Source organism: Python bivittatus, unplaced genomic scaffold, assembly GCF_059951505.1.
Source record: "Python bivittatus isolate LINGU-HERP-01145 unplaced genomic scaffold, Pbiv_v1 ctg000520_np1212, whole genome shotgun sequence".
Classification (NCBI taxonomy): Eukaryota; Metazoa; Chordata; class Lepidosauria; order Squamata; family Pythonidae; genus Python; species Python bivittatus.
Genome location: NW_028277080.1, coordinates 2,413,590 through 2,438,421, shown reverse-complemented (window position 1 = coordinate 2,438,421; position 24,832 = coordinate 2,413,590). Strand labels below are relative to the sequence as shown.

At 37.4% G+C, this 24,832-nt stretch overlaps 1 protein-coding gene across 2 annotated transcripts; it reads left to right on the top strand.

Annotated features, from left to right (window-relative positions):
- The first annotated feature begins 1,368 nt into the window (after positions 1 to 1,368).
- Positions 1,369 to 20,684, top strand: NAA50 (N-alpha-acetyltransferase 50, NatE catalytic subunit). Of its 2 annotated transcripts, none has more exons than XM_007434698.4 (5): positions 1,369 to 1,528; positions 9,112 to 9,245; positions 11,374 to 11,493; positions 11,924 to 11,990; positions 18,050 to 20,684. In XM_007434698.4, exons 1-5 carry the CDS (start codon positions 1,521 to 1,523, stop codon positions 18,228 to 18,230), a joined length of 510 nt encoding a protein of 169 aa, XP_007434760.1. In that variant the 5' UTR covers positions 1,369 to 1,520; the 3' UTR covers positions 18,231 to 20,684. The 2 variants fall into 2 exon arrangements, with proteins under 2 accessions (XP_007434760.1, XP_007434759.1); XM_007434697.4 differs by having other exon boundaries at positions 1,373 to 1,528; positions 9,109 to 9,245.
- Positions 20,685 to 24,832: the final 4,148 nt, after the last annotated feature.

Genomic DNA, 24,832 nt, shown 5'->3' with positions numbered 1-24,832 from the left:
TTTTATTAAGCATTTTTAACTGCCCAGTAGCTGAAGCTGAACTTTCACAAACACACCCATGAGTCATGATATGTCAAAACAATTGGATTTGAGCTAAAACCAAGCACACCAATTATTTTCTTGGAATGTATGAACCAGGTCAAAGCAGAGTTAAGGGTTGTTAGAGAGATACAGGAGAGATATCATACCAGCTGACTTGGATATCGCAGCACCGTGTTGTAGCCATTCTCACTCATTTTGAGTCGGATTCATATTACCTAATAAGCTATCATGGTTTCTTTATTTTTTGGCTTAGCATATTGCATGTTCCTGACATATTGCATTGTAGACTAAGGCTTATGGATCAGTGTGTTTGTAAATTGAGACAATGTTATGTAATAAACCAGGGTTAGCGGCTTACAGTATGAATCAGGCTTCTATGTCCACTGGGCAGAAATAACTTTATGTGTCATCTAAATCTGGCTAATTTATGATTAAGTTAACCTCCCAAATCATCTGAGTTCAGACTGAGTTAATACTCAATTATGGTCAGTGGCCAATATTACCTTAACCAATAAGAAACCATGGATACAAATTATGGATAAGACATATATTAGCTTTTAAATTTGCCCAGATTCAGGCTTGTTAGGCCTAACTATGTTCATTTAATATATTGCCCAGTCAGTGAAATATATTGTGCTAAGCCATAATGTGGTTATTTGGCTCAGTCACTATGCAAACCCAATCACTATGATTTGTAAATCATGACCTAGCCACAACGTGGATTAGCATGTCAGGAAAACTACTTGTGTTTAAATTTGTAACCAAGCTTTGTTATAAGGTATAAATGCACTTCTATAAATCCAAAATAGTTAGCACTTCATGTTCAGATGTCTTAAATTCAAAAACCATGTATATTTAAAAGTCATGAACTAAACGGCGTAAAATGTCACATACATGTTGATTAACCGAGTTTTTTTTTCTTACTGTATGGTGCAAAAACCACACATATTAAGCTATAATACGGGTTTTGTTTTAGCTAAGCAACTCTTCGTGGCCATGTAGAGGTCGTCCGAAGGTTTGCAGCACAATTATGGTTAGACCTCCTTTAGTAAAACTTTTTTTTCTTCAAGCGAAATCCGCAACCCTATTACAAATGTCCATTTTGTTTCTTTTTGATAACTCTTTGGAAAAAGAGAAAAGAATACGCTCTATTCCTCCGGAAGAGAACTACTACATATTGAACCCGGAAATGAACCAAGTGAATGAGAGAGCGATTCGTACGCCCTTCGGCCAATCGCAGGGGGGGACGCTGCGCTCTGCGTGACGTCTAGCGTAAAAGAAGCGCTGATCTACGTCTGGAGCGCGTAGCCCCCGCACGTCACGTCACGTCAACGTGGGTGAAAGGTTGAGCCAGGAAAAGGGGTGGGGCTACGCGCACACTCGCGCGGACGGTCGGAACGGTCTGAGGCCCATGTGGAGCGGCAGCAGTAGCAGCCTGACTGCCACTTCTGGATCGAGATCTTGGGCCCTTAGCAGCTATGAAGGGGTGAGTGCGGGACCGGCGCCAGCCGCTTTTTTTTCTTCTCGGACATCCGTGGGGCGGCTTCGAGGGATCCTTTCTCAGCGAATGGGGGATCCCCGGGTTATTATCTCGGGCTTGCGGCGGCTCTTTGTTTCTCTGGCCTAGCAACTGCTGGGAGTCGTTCACCTGCCTTTTTAGGGGAATGAAAATGAAGCGGGCTCTGTAGCTGCTCCCAGCTCAGGGAGTACGTAACCTTATATTTTGGGAGAGAAGTGAGGCACTGTGGCGGGGGGAGGGGAGCTTTTTGAATTCGGCTCCGAGGAAACGTGCACGTAATTGCACCATAAAGTGAATCACGTCCCAATTAAAGGTGGATCGCCTCAGTAAAAAGAAGAGCCTAACCTCCTTTAACAACGATGGAAGCTCCAAAGAAAGCTCCAAAAATGCAGAATTCCTCTACTTCAAACAATAACTTTTGGCATATTGTGCCACCCCAGGTGACGAGCGGTCAGTTTTCAATAATCTGTGCAGCTGTTTTCAGTTATATAACATAGTCCTCTTTGCATCTGATTGTCTTGGAGAGAGAAAAGCTTAAGATTATCATATAAGATAAAAAATAAAGTAGGGGTAAAGATTGAATTCAATAGATTGAAATTCTATTGAAATAAAATTTGGATTCATATCATAGAATGCATCTCTGTGCATCTCTTCCTTTGACTTAGTGTGGCTTAAAAAAAACTAAACAATGACTGGAGTACAAGTGCTTCCTGCTACTGGAGAGGCAACTTTGTTAATTCACAAGGCAAAGTTAAGGTTTTGTGTGTATATGATACATCTAGTGGTATTGTACAGTATATGCAGTAGTGTGCTTACAAATCCTAGAGGCATTCAGGTTGGGAAAGGGCAGCTCTCAAGTGTTTGAAGTTTGCTTATCTTGAACGCTCAGTTCTGATTCTGTAGCCTCCCTCCCCCACCAAATCACTTCATAATTTAAACAAAGATCCTCCCTCAATAGGGATAATTGTATAGAGCTCATGCAGAAGAAAAATATTCTTGCCATTTTATCTCAGTTATATGTCCGAAATGACTTTTCCAGTAGAGCCTTTCGGTACCATCAAGATGTTTTGAAAATCTCATAACTACGGTGAGCAGTCATTTTTCGAGCCGTGTGCCTCATCGCAGACCAGTCAGAAGGTTGAAAAGAGTTTGTCTTTCCAGCAATTCAAGGGTAAATCCTCAAAGCTCAGTCTGGTATCACAACAAGTAGACAAGAAGCTGGTCCTTTCCTGCAAAATGTCGTCTTTTGGAATCATACCCTTGAGAGGTAACCAGCTACATTCCTTGAGACTTGGGGAAAAAAGACTCCAAGATGGATGAAGCCTCCTCACTTGGCAGAGCTTTCATATTACACTGACCAGGCTTCTGGCACTCTTCAGCAATGAAAAAAAATAAACAGCACTGTAGGTGGGTGGCACCTACCTCCAGATTTATGTCATACTGTAGTTCAAAAGATTGAGTGACTTCATGGTTGAGATTGCACAACATCCCTACTTATCTTAGTTGCAGTTTATTAATTTAACACAAAGCTGCAAACTAACTACATGGACTGGGTTTGCAAAATACAGTAAGCTAAACTGTGGTTTGATTTATTCAGTTTGTCATGCAAACACAGCCCCTGGGGCATTAAATCAGTGAAAGATCTTTCTGTTATAGAGCTGTACCTGAACAATGATTAAGATCCAGGATTTAAAAAACAAAGTAATAAATACAGCATTTAAAGTTTTGTTGAATACTCTTTAAAATCAGATTCTCAAACTGGAAGCTGCTGATATTTTTGGTTGAGAGAGAATTCAGCTCAGGTGTTTCTGAGGAAGCTTGTAAATACAGAGTTGATCTTAAATTGAATAAAGGAAGGTTGTCCACCAAGAAAGTTTTGCCAGAATTTTTGAGAGATTACTGATTTAATATTGTGAAAAAACTTGATCAGGATAAGGAAGGGGCAGTTAAACTTGACACAGGATTTGCTTGAAGAGGACAGCATTTATTGACTTTTTGGTACTATACATTAATGCAGACTGTACAATTTTATTTTTATCTGCACTTTCCAAATTAATTTTCATAAATTATAATACTGGGCCTTACAAAACAAGTGGGACTCTGACCTCAGGAGAAAATGCACCAAATATTTTTGGGAACTAGACCTAGCAGAAAGATAACTTTTGTCTGCATATTAGCCAGACATGCTAATTTTGACCTGGAAAAGTGATAGCTGTGCATGATCAGAAGAAATCACGCACAAAAGGATTGGGCTATTCAGAAGTTTGAGATAATGGTGGATCCAGAAATAAGTATTGAAATTAAGATGCTATTTCTGATCTTATTTACTTCTGTTTTTGTTCTCCCTTACATAAAAATGGCATCTAAAGGTTTTCCCTGAGATTCTAAGGGAATAACAGGTGGTGAACAAAAGGTTTTTATTGTAGTGTATACTATCAGATGATGTGTTTACAGTTGTTGATATGATTTGACAACAACAAACATGGTACATCATTGTGTCTCTTCAAACTACAGTAATTCCTAAAAAAAGTTCATGGATGAAATAGCTACAAAAAATACCAATCATCCATTTTGTAAATTAAAACAAACCTTTCACCAGTGCTACTTTTCAGACACATGATATCTACATGAAATATTGTGCAGTAAGCTGACTTTTCCTTATTCACCATTTTCAATTAATCTCATAAGGTCTGTTGAAGCTTCAGACTTTTGTAGTATAGAATCCTAGGTAGTAAACAATAATTAGAAACTTCACATGCCACTTACATGATTAGATTATCTTCTCTGTCTTCAAGTATCTCTGTTCCTCTTCTGCAACTTAGTGATTGATTCAGTGAGGATAGTATGTCTACCCAGTAAATGAGTTCATATGGGCATTTCACCATTGTTTGTGGTCCTTCCATGCATAGTGAACATGTCATTGACAATATGTTGTTCCATCGGTGGGAGTTGCCATGCATATTTGGGGAACTTGCTGCATTCTGTGATGTTTAAATTATGTTTTGCACTTAATATGGTTGCTGCAATCAATGTAGGCTGTTGACATTGTACTGTGTCTGGAATATGTAATCCATAAATTATTTTTGGTTTATAAACAGGTGAGAAATGAAAACTGGTATTTTAATGCATTTTATCTTTCTTGATCCTTTCCATTTTATTTCTCAGGTTCTCTCTTTTCTCTTAAAAGTACTATTACTGGTAGTTTAAGTCAGATTTTAAAACTGTGATTTAAAACTACCCAGAAAAAGGCCACTGTACAATTATGTATGTAAGAAATCCACTAGTTATTTACTGACTTTGTATTGAGAAATATAGTTCTGTACTAAGCAATTTCATTGTGTTTGGTGCTGTATTTGTTTCCGTGTGTGTATATGTCTGTCTGTGTGTGCCTTTGATACCTCATGAAGTGGACAATGTTTGGGTGGCTGCACTTTGGAGGCAAAGAAGATTGCAGGGTGGATAGGGCTATAGCCTACATGTATGTAGAACTGGGTTTTGGGGGCTGGGGATTCATCTCTACAAAGCATACTACTTTTCCTTTCCTGTTTTTTTATAGAATCTGTTAAATTCAAAGCATTGTCATCAATAGGAATTACTTGTGATCCAGCAGTAGATCATCAGTCTGCTGATTAAATCGGTGCTTCTGAGTAACAATGCCAGAAAAAATTGTACAGATCTGTACTTTAACTACAGTATTGTAGTTAAAGGCCTGCATAAGTAAAAGAGTTTAGCCTACTTTAATATCAAGACAACCTTTTACCCCCTCCCTCCCCAGTTCTTCCCCTTCAGAATTTCTCCACAGTTTAACTTCCGTGAGTGAACTGACTCTACCTTTAAGCTGCTCTCTTTGTGCAGAGGGAGAAGCTTTAAAAAACACTCACAATTCCCATCTTTAATCCTGCTATTAATACATGGAGAAACAACTTTTTGCATATAGATCACAAATCCCTTACTAAAGAAGAATTTGTCTCAGTTTTGTGTAGCTTTAACAAGAAAATAACTTGCATATCCTCCTCCATGGGTTCAAAAAGTTTGAGGAGTAGATAGAGATTAATTTGTAGCCAGTCTTATGTGAAAGTAAATTTATCAGTAACAGTGGAATTAATATCCTGTGTTTGAACAGAATTGCAAGTTCTTTTGTGATTACTTGGAAGTTCTCTTTGTCATCATTTGGATATATTTCAAAGTAGGCTGGACTGAAAGCATTTTTAAAAGCTTATTTATTAAATAAAGTTTGAATGTAAGAGGTTATACATTGTTGTAAATCTAGAGATAGTGAAGGAGATGCATTGTCAGCTGTAACATGTGTTACAGTATAAGGCTCACCCTTGGGGGTGAGTCTCACTAAACTCTATGAGGTTCGAGTTAATAGAAGTCTCAAACCCAATCTTCCTGTTCCTTAATTTCACACCTAACTTGATTGTGCTTATTGAAAGGAAACTCTAAAATTAGAGAACATCCAGAAATAGGGGGTGGGGGATGGGGAACTGTGTGTTTCTAAGTACATGGGGATGGAGATGGCAAAAGGGAATATCAGAATGCAAAATAAGGAAGAAAGTGAAAGATAAATAAAATCCTTGTGTTTCTTTTTCCTTTCCTTCTGCTCTGGGAGTAATTCTCTTAAGTATTAGTGTTGCAGGACAAATCACGAGCAACAAGCTAAGCAGAAAAACAAAGTAATTAGGACAACATAGAATTAGATGTTTTTAGAAAGTGAATGGAAAAATAAATTAAAATAGAGCAGGGTCTACAATTTGTATGCTTGCTGCACCAAAGCTAAGTATATCTTGGAAGTTTGCTACAATTGCAACTGCCTTTGGAGATCTGCATTCAGAACCGTCTGAATGTTATCTGTAATCAGCTGCTTATCAGAAATTAGAATTTCTGCTTTTCCTTGAGGATAGGAAGTTTTCAGGGAGGGAGGGAGGCCTATACTACTGAATGAAAGGAAAATTGTCCAACATGTATTATTTCTTTATCTTACCATTTATGTTGCTGACTTCAGTTTTTATCTGATACTGTAATATCATCTAGAAATTTGTCTTTGTTGATTTTCAATGTAATAGCTTTCAGAGAGAGAGACAGTCTGTTGCAACTAAACCAGCTTAACAACTTAACGGCTAATATTATCATAGAAAATATTTTGTTTCATTTACCCTAACTTTTTATTTTGTGTTTTTACAAATCAATTGTAAACTCTGTTCTGACTTACTAGATAATATTCCACTAAATAAACTTAAATTAGCAGTGTATATCATTGGAAGGAACAGGGATTTATCTCCCCTGATGCTGCAATAATGTGATGATATTAACAGAAAAGGCAGGCTGAAACATTTTCAGTCTTTTTGTTTCAAGTTTAAGGATGAGGATGGAAGGCTTCCAGAAGGCCTCTGGAAGCCACAAACAGATTTTTCAGCTGTTTTACCATTTTATTTTATGAGTATTCTAATGCTCACAGAATCTAGATGATCTATCCTAGACATGTAGATTTTGTACCAACCCACCCACCCCCTTTTCCCCCAATTGTCTCTTGACATTCTCTTATTTATCTTCATCTGCTCCTTTGGGAAGTTGGGCTCTAAAGCACTGCACTGGAGGAGGTTCATCCTCAAATGAGCTTTGTACATAAGGACTGAAACTTATAACGTAAACTTAGAAATTTCATGCAATCAGTTTCATAAAATGCCGGTCACAGATGCTGGCGAAACGTTAGGAACCAAAACTTCCAGAACACGGTCACACAGCCCAGAAGACCCACATCAGCCACAGTTTCATAAAATGTTCATATTGCTTCTTGTTATGCTGAAAAGTTAGTTAGCTTTCTTTGTAAAGTGACATGTCATTTTATAATTATAAATATGCTTGGCAGCAAATTTTCTTCAAACTGAAACTTGTGTGCGTGCCACACAATTGTGGAGGAACTATCTTTAATGGGCTTCAGAGAAGGTTGGAAAAGAGCTGGATCAGTCTTCTAGACTGATGGGAATCAGATATGATCAGTTCAGAGAACTGTGTTTAGATCCAGATTTGAAGATCCAGATTCTTCCCTAGAAAGGTAGGGGAATGCAACCCTAATGATAATGTTGGATCATTCATATTGTCATCCATGGTATACTTTTAGAGTACTTGAGGTAGCTAGGCATTGGAAGTACTGTTTTATTCTGATTCCACTATTATTTCTCTTGGTGCTTTTGGAAAATGAAGATACCTGTTTAACTCGGGGGTGGGGGGAACGGGTCTTGAAAGTTCCATCTTATGTCCCATGTAATTTAATATCTATATTAACTCACCAGGTAAGGATCATATATGGGTTTGGAACAACTTACTCTTCCTGAAAGCTCAGAGTTAGATATCTTAGGAGCCTCTTGTATGCTTCCTGACTATTAAGGACTTGATTTGGGAATATAAGTTGAAGCTGATTTTGGACAAGACACATTGCTGTTGTTGATTCTGATAGCTGAACTTCAGAGGATAGACCTGTTTTGGATGGGGCTGCATGGCCCTATAAGAAATAATTCACAGTTCAGGGGTCCTTCTGGATTGATTCTGGATACCTACAAAATATTTGTGACAAAGTGGACCTTTTTTCAGCTTATGTTGGGATTTTGGTACCCTTGTCTGAAGGAGAGAAACTAGGCATCAATGAAATACACACGTCAGTGATCCAAATGCAAGATTGGAGTTGTCCTTGAACTTGGCTTGGAAATTGCAGCTGAACAGTAATGCAGTAGCATGGGTAATAAGTATTATTTCTGAGATTTATTAGTTTAATTCTGTATTGAAACAGCTACCCAGGTAGGTACTAACTTTTGGAGCCTGATTCAGTATGTTCATCTTGATGTCCAAGGACATACAGCATAGTCCAAGTTACTTGCATCACTGTTTACTCTTGTACAGTTTATCCCATGCTTTCAAATCTTCAGCGGGGCACCTTTTGCAACCCTGATTGCAGAATGCATCCAGCATTGATTTAAAAAAAAATCTACTTTTTCTGTTGCAGAGCCTTCATTGTGGAACAAACTGGTATTGGAATTGAAGCATTAATATAGTGCAGGAGGGGCCTTGAAGCCAATCTTTTTAGCCAGAATTTTTATGCTGTTGATAGTATATAGTAAGCTAACTGCGATGATAGTAACTCACCATTCAGGATTGGAGGACTTACATATTTGCCAAGTGAAAAGAAACTTAGAACTAATGAGCTAGAAATGGGATAGTTGGATTTTCTTTAGTTTGCTAATGATAAATGAATAAAATTCACTGCTAAATATAAAATCTACTTTTTATAGGGTTAGTATCACAGGAGTTGGGTTAACAGTAACTGTGAGTTGTTTCATATATTCTAGGTTCTATTCTTGCTAATCAGAACTGTCACAGTTCCTTTTCCGAATAACAGTTCAGACTTGTTCTGTGCAAAATAATAAAGTATCAGAACTTAGAATTATATTTAACACTTGGGGCATGTTGAAGTGGTCAGTCCTGTTAGATCATGTATAATTTAATAAGAGTGGAATTCCTAGAGGTATTGAGCATGTTTTGATTTGTTCCAGTAGCCGGATCGAGCTGGGTGATGTGACGCCACACAACATTAAGCAGCTGAAGAGGTTAAACCAAGTCATCTTTCCTGTCAGCTACAACGACAAGTTCTACAAGGATGTGTTAGAGGTTGGCGAGCTTGCCAAACTGGGTATAAGTTCTTGATCTTTATTTAGTGGGTTGGTAGATCTAATGCAATGTATGCTACCTGAACATATTTTTCAGGTATCTTCTTGTTTAAATTGTATGACATAAAGCTGGACACAATCTTGGTCCATGTGATACTTTGCACTGTTGAACTGTTTTCCCAAATCTCCGACTGGAATCTGTCTTTCCTCTAACCTAAGACCATTATTCCATGTCCTGCACTCTGGAACAATTAGAGAATATGTCTTGCCCTTCTTCTGTCTTCGCAGTATCTATCTCTTCAGGTACTCTTTTGTAGCCATAGTGAGCTATTAGCTTTCACCCAAGCCTTTACAATCTCTAAGGCAGACTACTGTAGTATACTCTCCAGCTGCTATGATTGACTATTTCTACTAGTGCAGAAAGCAGTGTTTCATTTTCAGCAGTTTAGCATCATCATAGATTTTTGGTTGATTTTTAGTATATTAAACTGAAAACTTATGAATCAGGAGTCCATGAGTTCTAGTCCTGCCTTAGGCACAAAGCCAGCTGGGTGGCTTTGGGCCAGTGATTCTCTCTCAACCCTAGGAAGGAGGCAACGGCCAACCACTTCTTCAGTCTTGCCAAGAAAACTGTAGAAACCTGTCCAGACAGTCGCCAGGAACTAACACTGACTCAAAGGCGTGTGCGCGCACACACAAATCTGTCTGTCTATCTATCTATCTATCTATCTATCTATCTATCTATCTATCTATCTATCTATCTATCTATCTTTGGAAATGTCTTTCCCATTGTCATAAAGCATGATTTTTTAAAATGAATGATGACACTTGACAGTTCTTTGCTTAAATCCTGAAAAAGGTTCATATAGTGAGTGCATTAAGAGGATTTTCTAATCTCTGCACTCATGTATCAGTCACTTAATCATAACTATTTCCCTCCTACATACTCAATGTATGTTCAGCCTGGCCATGTTTTTTAGCCACTGCTATGCATGTTTGCTTGAAACGACATTCCATTGAATGCGTATTATTTATATTGTTTATTTATCATGCAGTATTTATACCCCAACCCAAAGGACCCTGGGTGGCATACATCAACCCAAAGAAAACAGAAATCATAATAATAAATCAGAGCAACGTCAAAACCCAAAACTAATCACAAAAATCAAAGATGATCCCAAACAAAACCCAATATGGGCATTCATTAAAAATTTAGTGGGTTTTATTCCCAGGAAAGTATACATGTTTCCACTCTTGGGCCATTTCTTTGTGTATCCATTGAATGTTATGGATACTCCTCTGCTCCCATCCTCAGCATTAAGCTTGATGAAAAACCGCAAGAGGAACAGAATCTTATGTTGGGGCTAGTTAATTAAGATATTCTGATAATTTTTTTATCCCAAAGTGGTCAGCGTGTAGTTTCTTCTTCACAATTAGAAAATGGGGGGGGGCATTGTTGTCTGCATCAAGGATAGCAAAAATGCTATATGTGGCTGTAATGGTGTTCTATAGCTTATATTGTAGATGAGGAGAGTGTGGAGATTTTTATTCTAGTGCATGAGTCCCTGAAGCTAAGTGTAACTATGTGGACAATCCTTTCCTATTCCCCAGCTCCAAGCTAAGATAGAAAAGCTGTTTGTTCCTTTTGTTCTCGTTTTATGAAGTGATAAAAGAGTTTTCGTATTAAATAGAAACCAGAATAGTGTATTACTGCTCAAGAAATAATATTTTCAAGAACTAATGCCTAGTTCTATCCAGGTTGTAAACTTCTCTCTTGAATGTACCACTACACTCTTTGTTGATGTTCTTAAATGCTTCTTCACACAATGTATTTTCTGCACATAAAAAGCTATTCTGAGAGGGGAATCTACCCTAGTATTCTTTTAATTTGTTGGTTTTTGATGTCCAGAGTTATTTTTTTTTCCTCAAATAACCCTGTGACTACAAGACTGGCATATGTTTCACTGAGTTTGGGGCCTTGTTTGACTTAAAATGTAATATATTAAATTTTTAAAAATATTTCATCTTACATCTTAATCATGCAGGGTTTTTTTAAATCAATATATGTTGCAAAGAATAAAGGAATGATGGATACATAAGAAACTAAAATAAATCTGCTTTCTTTCTGTTCCCATCTCTCTTTTTTGACAGCCTATTTCAATGATATTGCTGTGGGTGCAGTGTGCTGTAGAGTAGATCATTCTCAGAATCAGAAAAGACTGTACATCATGACACTTGGATGTCTGGCCCCTTACCGAAGGTTGGGAATAGGTAAGGCTACAGCAAACACCAAATAGCTTTTATATTACTCTGAGCTTTAAACTGTACTCATTTCTGTACTCATTCTTAAGAAGCAAATAGTGCAAGATGGTGCTGTACAATGAAAATTCAAACTTCATATATCACATGAATAAACTTTTAGAATGAAAGCAGTTACTTATTAGATTACTAATAAGTATTATTCAGATTATTTTCAAACTATCAACTTGAGGCAAATAAAATCAATAATTTAATAACGCATTTCTATACTTGATGCTATTTTCTAAAAATTACCTTCATTTTTTTCTCTAAACTAATGAGCCCAGGCTGCTATATTGGAATTAAGATTCTGATTTCAGAGGCAGTGTTGCTGGTCTTGGGATATGATCTTACAAAATTTGAAAAGGATTAGAAATAACATGCTTTCTCAATTCTTCTTCAGGAACTAAAATGTTGAATCATGTGTTAAACATCTGTGAAAAAGATGGCACCTTTGATAATATCTATCTGTAAGTAAATATTGTTGATTTATTCAATTGAAGCCTCAGAGGAATTAATTATTTGTGTTCATTTTTAATTCTGCTTGGAACTAAAAGTGGCATGAAAAGTAATCAGATGTTCAAGATTTATGGCATGGAATAGTTGTAAGGAACTACAGATATCAGAGACTTAGTTTTGAAATACCAGATTTTTGCTGTGAGTCAGTGAAGTCTCTTAATATCTGCAGTATATTGCAGTGCAGATGCTTAGATTAAGAATAAAGAAGCATATACATTTAAGAATTAATGTTTTCTTTTTTCCATATTCTTTCACTTCCTTTTTATCTTTATTTATTAGATGGTAAGCCTGCAGGCAGGTAGTGTTCTGTTTATTTTTATATATATAGAAAATTATATATATATCTATATATATATATAGAAAATAAATATAAATAAACCTCTTGGAGAGCCTTGTTGGATGAAGAAGAGAATAAAGCTGTTTAATAATTTTACTACTTAGATAAGTAATACATCTTACTGCTTCAGGGAGGAAAGATGACATTTTTTTGCAGAGCAGATCATTTTTTTTTAATTTAAATTGGATTTTAAAACTTTCCCTAAAATGTTTCATTTAAAAATTAACATAGGTCAGACATAAAATAATGAACATTAAATTCTACTTGTGAATATGGAAGTAAGAAATAAGGTAACTGATTTCTCTCTAGAAGTATGAAGTCAGAAGGTCAAGGAATAGAGGATTTGAAGTAATGGAATAGGTTTGGACAAGTGTTGTGATGATGTATATATAAATACAGCCTATGGGAGAGAGAAAGTGAAACAAAAGATGAGCAAAACACGCCCCGTGGTCCTCATGAGTAAATTTTTGATCCATTTAGTGACTAAACCTTAATTGCAGTAGTAGGTCATAAAAGCAATCCTATTTGGGAATATTATAAAGAAATTCCTAGTCTTGGGCATAACAGGAAAAGTGCAAAATGCAAATGGCATTGCTTGGTTTCTTAAATCTTTATTTAATTTCATCATGAAAACTTATGTTCTTTGACAATGCTAAAGGAAACATGTCAGAACATGAAAGATCTTCAGCTTGGTAAATATTCTTGTCCTCATAACCTTTTTTTCTTAATTAATGTCTGTCTTCTCTATTCATAGATTAGGATGGGCATTTTAAGTTAGCATTGGAATTCTCCTGTCTGAACAAAAATATACTGTAGCTATTTATTATGGTAGTTCAGGGCTGTTAAAATGGGAGGAAAGAAAAGAAATAAGGAACCCCTATCATTCAGGATCCATATATCATGGATTTCATACATACATACATACATACATACATACATTCATTCATTCATTCATTCATTCATTCATTGATAGATAGATAGATAGATAGATAGATAGATAGATAGATAGATAGATAGATAGATAAAAATAACTTGGGTTTTTTAAATTTTATTTTTATTCATTTATTTATTAATGCAACAAATTCACCATATTGAGAACACACACTTCATTTGCTTGGTTCATGATACTTAGGTTAGGATATAGAATACTAATAAATCTAATATAACAAATACCTGAGGGAAAAAAGTGCTGGTACCATCACTGAATCTGACCATTAGCAACTATGCAGATAAATACCTGCTATCTCAACTCATTTCTGGTAATAATCCATAATATGTGGATATAATGAGATATTCTTTGCTCATTTCCATCTATCTTATTCACTGACCTATTTTTCAATCTTGACGAGCATCGTTTTTTCTGGTCCATCACTGTTGATCATTGTCTTAATGGGGCATTCAATCTTTTATCATTAGCTGATTGTCTTCTTTTAGCATTTAGTACTCTTAGAAATGTCTCAAAATCTCTATTTCATTTTCCCCCTGCTTTTTATCTGTGTCTGCATTTCACAACTGTAGTTTACCACTGGAAAAACTATTTAACTCTAAGATTAACTTATCATGATCTTTGTTGTTGCAGAAATATCCTTATCTTCCATAATATTATCTAATATCTGGAGAATATTCTGATTGTTTTCTAGATTATATCTTACTGCCACTCCTTCTCTCTTTAATTTTACAAGTTTAACCTATACATTTGATAATGCTAAATTCATTATCAGTTTTCTACAGTTGCACCTGGAAGTGGTTTGTCTGACTAGATTGCATTTCTGTATCATCTATTTACTGTTATATAGTTGATTTGATTCTGAAGTTCTCCATCCAGTGATATCCTAGAGGAGAATCTGTTTTCATTGCTTGGAACAGATGTTGGCAATGAGCAAAGAATTCATTTTGGAAACCTCTATTAACCTTTTTCCTGCATGATTACATTTGCCAGTCAGAATCTTTCTGTTATTCATGCTTTAGCCTGGCCACATCATTGCCTCCAGATTTACTTACTGAAATTCAGCATTTTTCCACAGAAACTAGAGGAATGCCTTCTGACTTGGGGGTCTCATAATCTGGTATTAAACTTGCTCAAATATTTCAGCAGGGACTGAGGTGTGTTAAAATAGTACATTCCTTGTGTAATTTTTAGGTAAATAAAACTTTGAAAGAAACAGAAAAGTTATTAGTGCATTTAGTAGATATTCCAGATGGTCAATTCAGATGATTGAATCTGATCCTGATAAAGATTCAGGAGATGGTTTGAAAAACAATTACCTGTTCATTCCTCAGTTATCTGAGGAAAGCAACCAGCTTGCCATTTCACAAGAATCACTTCACAAGCATGTTAATAATATCATTATTCCATTTTTAATGAACATTAATTTTAGAAAAGACTGAGTAATTTTTTATATTGTCATGTATGTCAGGGAAGAACATGCATCTACAGTTCACTGTGGCAAATCAAATCCAAATTTGTCTTTATATTGCTATATAATAATTATCTTAACAATTCCTTCTCTCTCGTACACAGTGCCCAGAGAACTCTAAGTATGTTCATGGTGCCATATCTTTCAATTTTATTCAAGTCAAGAATCACATTTGGTGATTTGTGGGGTGGGGGCAGCTTATGGTCAGAAAACAACATATCCTGAATAAAAGTAGGTAAACCTGGAATTTATGGCCTATCAAATAATCTCTGTGCATGAGGCATGGAAGCTTGCCTTTAACTTCCAGAAAAATATGCCAGCATCCAGTTTTCCTGGACAACATGTTTTAAATGGGGAAAGCATACACAGAATGATAAAGGCTGTAGGAATGTTAATGAAGACATCTGGAGAGATTGTTATCCAGCTTCTGCGTGGACTTCTAATGGAGAGTACCCCACCATTTCTCTCTGGGCAAGTGGTTCCAGTATCAACTGTTCTTAACTGTTAGGATATTTTCTCTAACATTCAGTTGGAATCTGCTTTTGTGTAAGTTAAATCCATTTGTTCAATTTCTGTGCTCTAGAATTAGAGAAGAGGTCTGGACCTTTTGTGTGATATCCTTTCAGGTATTGAAGAGTACTACTATATGCCTCCCAGGTTTTTTCCAGGCTAAATACTCCCAGTTTCTTCCTTTTCTGTCCTTACAAGTTTCTAGTCCCCCAATTACCTTAATTGCACTTTAAGAGAGGCTGGGGTGAGATATGCTGCTGAATTTCTGCTGAATTTTTTTATCCATTTTGAAGACTCAAAATGGATGAAAACCACTGAGGACAATATCTTCAAACAAAAGTTGGAAGGATGGGTGGCTTGAGCAAACTGCCACTTGAAAACTAGATAATTAACTAGTTCTTTTTACTGGTCTTTGTGATTGTCTCTCACAGATGAGTAACATGCTCATCTTTCTGAATGTGGGTAATGGCAAGTGAAGACCAAAGATAAAACAGCTCTTCCAAATGAGGCATGCTACCAGGAAGGAATTGAGTCTGAGGTGCTGATAAGTGTAGAAGATTGAGATCAGGCAGCAGCTTTGTACTAATCAGAAATTCAGCTGATAGTACTATTATTCTTATGAAAGAGCAAACAAACACACAAATATCAAAGCACAATACTAGCATTCCTATGGATAGTGCTGGCCTGCCAACAAGGAGGCTGCTGATAGGCCAGTGCCTAAGAGCTCCTCCCTTTGGCCCTGCCCCTCACGCCAGGAGTTCAACTGAGGCTTAGGCCTGGTAATCTGCTGCCTACCCATCCATTCTTAGCTCACAGTCCAGATACAACCACAGGCTGTAGTTTGCCAGCCCCTGGTTCAGATGATTGTAAGCTCAGCAAGAACTCCAAAACATGAGCAGTTGTGCCAAATAATAATTTAATGGCTCCTACTTCCAGGAAGGCAAGAACATGCTCACATCTTCTACTTCATAACAATAATAGCACCTTGCCTTTATGCTCTGGGGAGATGTTTGCTACAGTGTCAGCATTGTTCTAATCGTATTCCACCTCTGTTGTCATGTGGCCTGCTTACATGTTGATTACCTATTATGTTGATTACCACTGTTATCTGTGGTCTTTCCACAGCGATAGCTATATGTTGTTGGAATGCAGAGTGCATTAGACAATTCATATTTAATATTCTCAAGAGTAAGAATGGTTATGAACCATTAGAGCTGAAAAAGCGCTTCTGCGGGAATTGTAGCTGTAGTTTGAGAATTTAGGAGAAGATAGAGCCATTGTTTACTACTGTCAGTCTGGTCAGGTTTAGGAATAGAAGAAATGGGGTGGATTGAGCCTAACCATGGCAGGCTTTCTTTTTCCTTTGTAGGTTTATTACCAGGATTGCCCTGAAAAATTTCCTTTCCTGTGTTTACCTTCTCCTTTACATACCACATTTAAGGCCACTGTCACATATTTCCAGCCTCCTCACAACTTCATTACTCTATTAAAAAGAAGAGTTTCTGTCCTACTGATCTCTGCAAAGAGGGTGACTGAAAAGCTGCCTAGCAGCTTATCGTCTTTGATGTGTAGGCTTCCCAAAAGCAGGATCAGATTTCTTGACAGCTGTGGCTATGAGATCATTGGATTCCAAACTGTGAGCTACACATGGTCTAATACTCATTCTGTGTTTGGTTGCTTTCTGGGTAGTGGCTTATTGTAACTCCTGCCAAGACTCTGTACCTCTGAGATGACTTATCTGTCTTTTCCTCTCTTGTCATCACGCTCCTTGGTCATACGCTCCTTCTTTTTGTGGGTTCTTTCTACTGTGGAGAAAGGGACAGATAAAATGGTTTTACAAGAAGGTAAATTTAAGGAGGTGCAGCACCAAAAGTCAGAAATCGATATGCCATCTTTCAGAATCAAGCCTGGACAGCCATATTTTCAAGATTAAATCCATAAAGAAAACATAAGCAATTCTGGCATCCCAGACAGAAATGGAGGGAAGATAAGTATCCATACAGATGTAACTAAATGGATGCTTGTGCCACCCAGCTACCAGTTATCTTGCTGTAGTTAAAACTCGGTTCTTTTGTACCAAACATTTTGTGTGTATGCCAGTAATAGCAGAAACCTGTTGGGTTTTGCTGGTCTTGCTGCCATCTGTTTACTCTTTATGTAGACTGGTACATGTATTATGAGCTGCCCAAAGTCTGTCTGGAGTCGGCCAGTGCCTAAATTAAACAAATAAATAAACAACAAAAAAAATCTTCAAATTCCTTTTTCCTGCTGGAGGTACGTACTGCTTCTGAGTACCCAGTTGCCCCTGCAGCAAAAAACAGCTGGTTTTGGCAGGGGAGGCTCAAAGCCACTCAGCAAAGCAACTGCTGAAGGCTGCTGGTCTCCCACGGAAGAAATGGGGGACAGATAGGCAGGAGTGTTCTGAACAGAGTATGCAGGAACTTTCCCTCCTCTACTGCTGGACAGAGGTCATGCTTCTGATCGTCCTTCTTCCAGAATTGGTATTGCAGACAAGACAGGTATTGCCGTAAAACTGCCAAAAAGATCTTCTTTCAGTTTTGCGGCTTCTGAGTTGGGGAAAAAAAGCTTTTTACCCATTACGTTCACCAGAGGATTGGTGTATCTTGTTTGGTAACACCTTTTTTCTATAGCCTTCTTTTCATTTGTTTTTCTGATGCCTAAATGTTTAGTTTGCTAATATGTAGAGCCAAATTTTAATATCCCGTTGTTTCTTTTTCTGTCCTAGGCATGTCCAGATTAGCAACGAGTCAGCAATTGATTTCTACCGAAAGTTTGGATTTGAGATCATTGAAACAAAGAAGAACTACTACAAAAGGATAGAACCAGCAGATGCGCACGTGCTGCAGAAAAGCCTCAAAGTCCCATGTCTTGGCCAGAACACAGATATGCAAAAATCTGACAACTGAACAAAACCCAGGAAACCCTTTCTTGCACTTTCTTGTCACCAAATAAGGAAAGAAGGCCTGGAGTCTTTGGTTTTTTTGTTTCCTTTTTCCTAATACGTGCTGTACCCTGTCCAACAAATTAATAACTTCCTAAGGATTGTCAAATTGTGTGTTTTTATTTTATATCTCTACTTTGCATTCTTTGGGATGGAAATAGTACTCAGTTTCAATGGGGGGAGGGAGGGGAGGCTTCATATGGTCTTCCAAAGGTCAGGATTTTTTTCAGCATGTGTGATCCTTCTGCATTCCCAATGAAGGACAAAGTTTAAGCAATACCTTGCATCAGTGCCATATTGCTTTTCCAGTTTGGAAGTTATTTCTCTCTAGTTCTGAACTTGATTTAGCAGGTTTGACCTTGCTGATCTTTGGAACATGTACAGACATCAGTCTTGTAGGTGGTTTATTTGTACTGAGTTTTATGGCCAGCTGATGTCATGTTCCTTGACAGATGTAGGTGACAATCCAAATGGGTTATACCATCTTTCCCTCTTCCTCTCATTATATAGGTTTCATGGGAAAAGGTGAACATGCCTTGGCTCTGGCACAGTGGAGGAACAAAACATTTAATATTGCTAAAGGTGACTATTTAAAAAAAAGAGTAAGCTTTGTTCTGAAAATGGCTCTGCTGGTTTGCTGATATTATACTCTTCCTGAGACAGAAGATGGTTAAAACTGTATTTTTCTTACACATCTAAAGACATGACTCTCATCTTTTAAAAAAGAGTGTTGTAGAACACCAAGAAGCATGGCTTATTGGGGGAGCATTGTAAAGATTCGGCAAATAACTGGCTTTCTCCTAATGTCATTTGAGAACTGTAGCCTACTTTGCTGAGCTCTTGCTTTGTATTTTGTTATGCTCTTGTTTGCAACTTCAGTTTGAGCTTCTGGCATTCAGTACTACAATGCCAGATTCAGTTTATTCTTTTCATTTGGGGAAATGTAGCCAGTTGCAGTGGGAGGATTCTGCCCTATCACCTAAATCAATATTAAAATGTATTTCTTTTCTGTTTTTGAACCTAAGCTGTATTTTGCATTTTTCTGTTTTGAAAAAAAAGTCTTTGGGATTGTGTGGTTACAGTGTAATCTTGCTATCGGATGTTTTAATTTCACTGTGATGTTGAACTGAAAGCAAAGGAGATCAAAATTGGGAAATTCAAGTAAGTTGCATTATGAAGCATTTAACTGCAAAGGAACTGGAAACACTAGAATCTCCATAAGATCCTAGCAAAAGATCCCGAATGAGTATTGGATCCCTACTTTATATACAAGCTTTCTCCAAAGCTGCCTAATTCCAGTTAGAACAAACACTAAGCTTGTCCTGTAGAGGCCTTGAATTGAAAAGATTTTCATACTGATGTTCTGGTCATAGTTTGCAAAGTTTTATATTTTAATTTCTCAGAAATTGTCTTCCTTTTACAAAGATGTTGAAATGCATCTCAAGCATATGTGCCAGCACCTCTTTCCTTATTAGTTGTAGATAAGACAAGTAGTTTGAAGAAGGTTGGAGACATAAACTAGTATTAGTCCATAACTGCCTTCTGGTGCTAAGGAAAAGGTATATCCCTATTTCCAGAACTGAAAGTAGACGTTTGGAATGGTTCTCTTGATCTATGAATTGCTTGTTTTTCAGGCAGTTTTCTTTTGTGATTTCAAGAAAATCCAGTTTTTAAAACAAGTTTTCAATCACTGTCATTCTTTAAATGTATTTTTCAGTATTTCTTGGAGGTTTCCATTATGCAGTAACTATGTGCTGTAGAAGCTGAAAGAAATCAGAAAATGAAGTTATACTTAAGTGATTATTAGTTTTGCCAATCACTGGCTATTCCTTACTTAGAAAAACAGAGGTTTTAATTCCTAGCTCCCTGGACTGTTTTCTCTCTGCCTAACTATAGCAAAGATCAGCAGATTGTTTAGTTATCTTTGGTGTGCTGCAAAAATTTGCCAATTTTGGGGAAATGCTTTGTCTTTTGAAATAATCAAATGTGGGAGTATCTAAAATAGATGCTTTTTAATACCTCACAGGGTAAGTAGGAAATTTTCCACTCTTGCCTCTCAGCATATTTACAGCTATACTAATCAGTTGGGGAGAACTGTTCAAACATCATCACTTCTGTTTAGAAGTTTCTAAGGAATATGTATGACATTATTTCATAGCCTATAGCTGGATGATCTTAAAGAAGGTTAGCACAAAATAGTTTCTCATAAATAGCACAACTGTGAAAGTGAGCGTCATAAAAATACATTTTGATATATAGGTAACCATGGCATGCAAGAAGGAAGGAAGCATCTGTACATGTCAGGAAAGAGGGAATATTTTTGTATAGATAAAAGTATTTGGTTTGGTTGATTATGTCCATTAAAGATGACATACTATTACAGCTGAAATAAATTCTAGCTATGTTTTAATTAACTTGGCCCTGTGATGCCTACTAAATTTGAACAATCTACCCACCTTGGGTCAGTTTTCGTCTGAATTGCAATATTTCTCTAAAACATTTTCCAGTCCAGTTTCTTGTTTATGAATTTGGATTAACTTATTTGTCATATAAAAAGACTTTGGCCTTGGAGGAAATCTGTTGCCTTCTCTGCAGTAACCATAAAAGCTTTTATCTTTCAAGATGTCTTCAGGGCCTTTTGAAAATTACTCTTTGAGTGCAGGAGATCTATGAGACTGGGAAAGACCCTGCTCTGTAGTAGCAGAAGGCAGTCTCCTTGTCATGGTCTCTGTGCAACACATGCCAGTTTTTCTTGTATTGACTTCTGTGTGAGGCTTAAAGATTTATAAGCACTCTTCCACAAGTGTTCAAACTACAGAATTAAATTGCTGTCTGCAAACGGATACTTTCTCTTTCTCTTGTGCCTCACTAAAGACCATGTCGCTGCTCCACGTCCTCACCTTCCAGGATTCACCAAGAAGGCCCAGCAGAACCAGTACCTCACAGCTTTAGGCACTTCTGTGGGAAAGAGCACTCCAAGCGTTGACACTGCTGAAGGAAAGAACCGCCTGTGCTTTATCCCAGTCTGTTCCATTTGGGCTCTCGCTGTGTCTGATTCAATGATTCTAGTCTTGGAATTGACTGTAACATAAGTATAATCAGTGCTACCCTTTGAATTTAATGCCTGCTGCTACAGTAACCTACTCCCGAAAGACCAAAAACTTCTAGCTCCAGAATGCTTTATTTGCCCCTCTCCATCAAAACCAAAGAAGGCTAAATCAAAGCATGGATCCACTATCAACCAAGCAAATCAGAAAAAATACCAGTCTTATACCAAGGGCCTAAAATCTGGCTCTTCAACTATACCAGGTGTGCATTCATCATCTATTCAACTACCATCAGCCACTCTACTAAAAATTGTTCCCCTCTCCTTGCCATCACATCACCCTTGCCAATATAACAGATACTACATCATATTTCTCCCTTGTCAGGAGGCTGTTCAGATTTTGGTCTTCATCTCCAAGGGATGAGTCAAGGAACCTTCTGTGAGATGCTACTCTCTAGTCACTGCGTTCTGACAAGTCTTGGAACAATTTTTCACTAGATTTCTATTATTATTCCTCGCCTTCCCATGATACTTGGAAGCCACTCAGTCATTTTGGAATTGGAATGACATATGAACCCTAGTAAATAGTAAATAAACTACAAACAAATAGGATTCAAAACAGACCTTTCTGTTTTCCAGTATGTAATTGGGATAATCACTTATTTGTATAGATACTGATTTGATTTTTATCCCTCCTTTGTTTTTGATTAGGTGTAGTATCTCTACCTCCTATTTTCCCCACAAAAACCCTGTAAGGTGGGTTGGGCTGAGAGAGTGGCCCAGTCACCCAGCCAGCTTTCATGCCTAAGGGAGGACTGGAACTCACAGTTTCTAGCCTAGCACCTTAGCCACTACACCGAACTGGCTCTCTATACTTTAAGACCTATTAATAACTTGTACAAGACATGGTACTGGTTTCAGTGTTGTTTCTAACCAGAATCTCTTTATTAAGAGGACTTAGATGAAGCTTTGATCACATTGTAGGTCAGGATACTTCAGGATTACAAACTTTCTCTTGCCGCTATATCATTTCTTGATGGCAAGAGGCCCAGTCTATCATAGGGCAGCATTGGTGTGCCCATGTTTAAGGTCAACATCTGCTTTCCACTGTATCTGTTTCAGTGACTAACACTTCCACATTTCTGCTTATGTATTATTCTCACTGCTCCTATTGGCTGTTAAGAACTTAAAAGACACTTCCATCTCACTGATCCAATGATCTGAATTGCCAGTTAATTTCTTTTTCCACTTAGTTGTACATCTACATCCTTTCCAGTTACAGCTGTGGGTGAACAAGGATCCCTCATCCCAGAAGATCAAATGTAGAGCAATTTCTTTGCATAGCAAAGTTCTTAATATTGAAGTTTATCCACTTCAAATCAATTACTCTGTCTTGTAAATGATACTGCTAGAGATATCCCTGTTACAATCACCATGGGGCCTACCTCGCTGAAACAATACCTAAAACCACTTTCCACTAAACTCTTGGAGAAGTAGTAGTAGGATTTCTCATAATGTACCCAGTGGATAGAATGGGCTGAACATTTTATTCTGTTGCACTTACCACATTCTGTTTCATTATCCAGTGCGCACAACCCACTATCACCACTTCCTGTAGGGAGAAAGGGACTAGATTGCTGGGATGATTTAGTTAGTAACTGCCTTACAGAGGTGTGTCATCTGTCCAAACATCACTGACTACCAGGTACAGGCTACAATTGTACTGTGATGTCTGGCAGTACTGCCTTAAGGCAAAATATTTATCTACATGCTATTGGATTACCTTGGGAGGTGTGCTTCTACATCAATAAGTTCATATAGGGAAGGTTTCTTTAATGCCACAATCGGTATTGTTAGAGCTCATCACCACAGAATGAGTCAGAAAATCTAGAAGTGTATTGGTGCCTCTTCACACATACTTCTGATGCCAGAAAACACATTTTCAACTTTTTACAGTTTATTTTGGCTGTAATGACACCTGCCTATTGCCAATCATTTTTCAATTTAAACTTTTCATCATGGTTTTGCTATGTTCTCTCTCTAAAAGCACCAGTCAGCTTATTTGGCCCATTGTAAAATGTGCCATTCCTTTCTTCCTATCTTTTGACTAAAAGATAACATAAAAGGGCTCTAATGTCTATCACTTCCCCTTTGAAAACTCCAACCACTATCTGGATCCTCTCTTGTTGCTTTTCCAGCCAAATCTTTTGAACTGCTTGTGTCATCTGCTGCCCACTTACCTTCAAAGTGGCATTTATGTTCACCAGATCTTCATGATGCCTCACAATTTTTTTTCTCTCCAAGCAGTCCCTGGTTATTAGGAAGAAAGCTTAATGTGATTTCTGAATTCTATTTAAACTTAAGCATTGCCCTTCCCAATTTCTTCCCAGCCCCTGCAAATATTTGTAGAGTGTTAATTTTAGACACTTCACCCTTGTTGTTGTGGTTATTTCCAGAACCTCATCTAAAGAGGACTCAGCAGACTCTCCTCAATATTTTTCCAACTGGATTATCAAAACCTTTGCTTATTTTGTCACCTTGCTGTTAGCCATTTCCCAGGGCAATGTGGTTATTCTGTCAGGGCAATTTCCTCATCTGTGGCTTTTTCTCAGGGGATCCCAATCTATGATTTTTATAGAGAGGGATGATACTACTGTATTTCCATATTCATATAACACTGCAATAACAATATCCTTGTTATTGAAAATAACCGGCAGCTTTTTTATGATAAAGCAGTATGCTACTCTTCCCACAAAATATCCTTCATCATGATAACTGTATCTCACCCATATTTTGTTTACCTTTAACTGTAATTCTTGGATTAGTTACCTGTGCAATTATATAATTCCTTGTGGTTTCTTGAGCCATCCCGTGACTGTTGGGAAACTGAGAGAACTACTTCTTGAAATAGATACACATTGCAGGGCTTCACTTCTTTAAAAAAAAGTTCAGTTTTATTAAGTTCTGCATGGGCTCAAAATAGCCTTCCTCCTCCAGGAGGAATGCCTTATGGAAGTTATCAAAACAAGAACAAACCCATGTTTAGAACAAGAAACAAAACCCTAGGAACTCTCTTCTATCCACTTGTATGAGATCTGAGCTATTTTCAGTTTAGAGAAGATCCTGTACTTGCTACTTTATCAGTTCTAGTGTGCATCTTACTCTGATGATAATAGATGCCATTCTTTTTCCTACAGTGGGGAAGTCTTTGTAAGTCCACCCAGAGGTTACATCCTAATAACTGTTTGATGGGGAGAATTCAGTAGTTCCTTGACTAATTCTGAGAGAAGAAAGCGCAACAGAAGATGTTTCTTTGGGAAGCTGCTACATATCCATTCACAGCTTCAATTCACCCGTGGGTACTGAGATACAGCAGAGAGGAGAAGGAAATCTTGGACAAAGAAAGGTTTTAGGAGAGGGAGTCTTAAGACTAACTGCTGTCTCCAGATGCTTTTTCCCAAATAATTGTAGAATTGCTAAATGCCTTAGTATATTTGACCAACTAGAATGAAGAGTAGCAC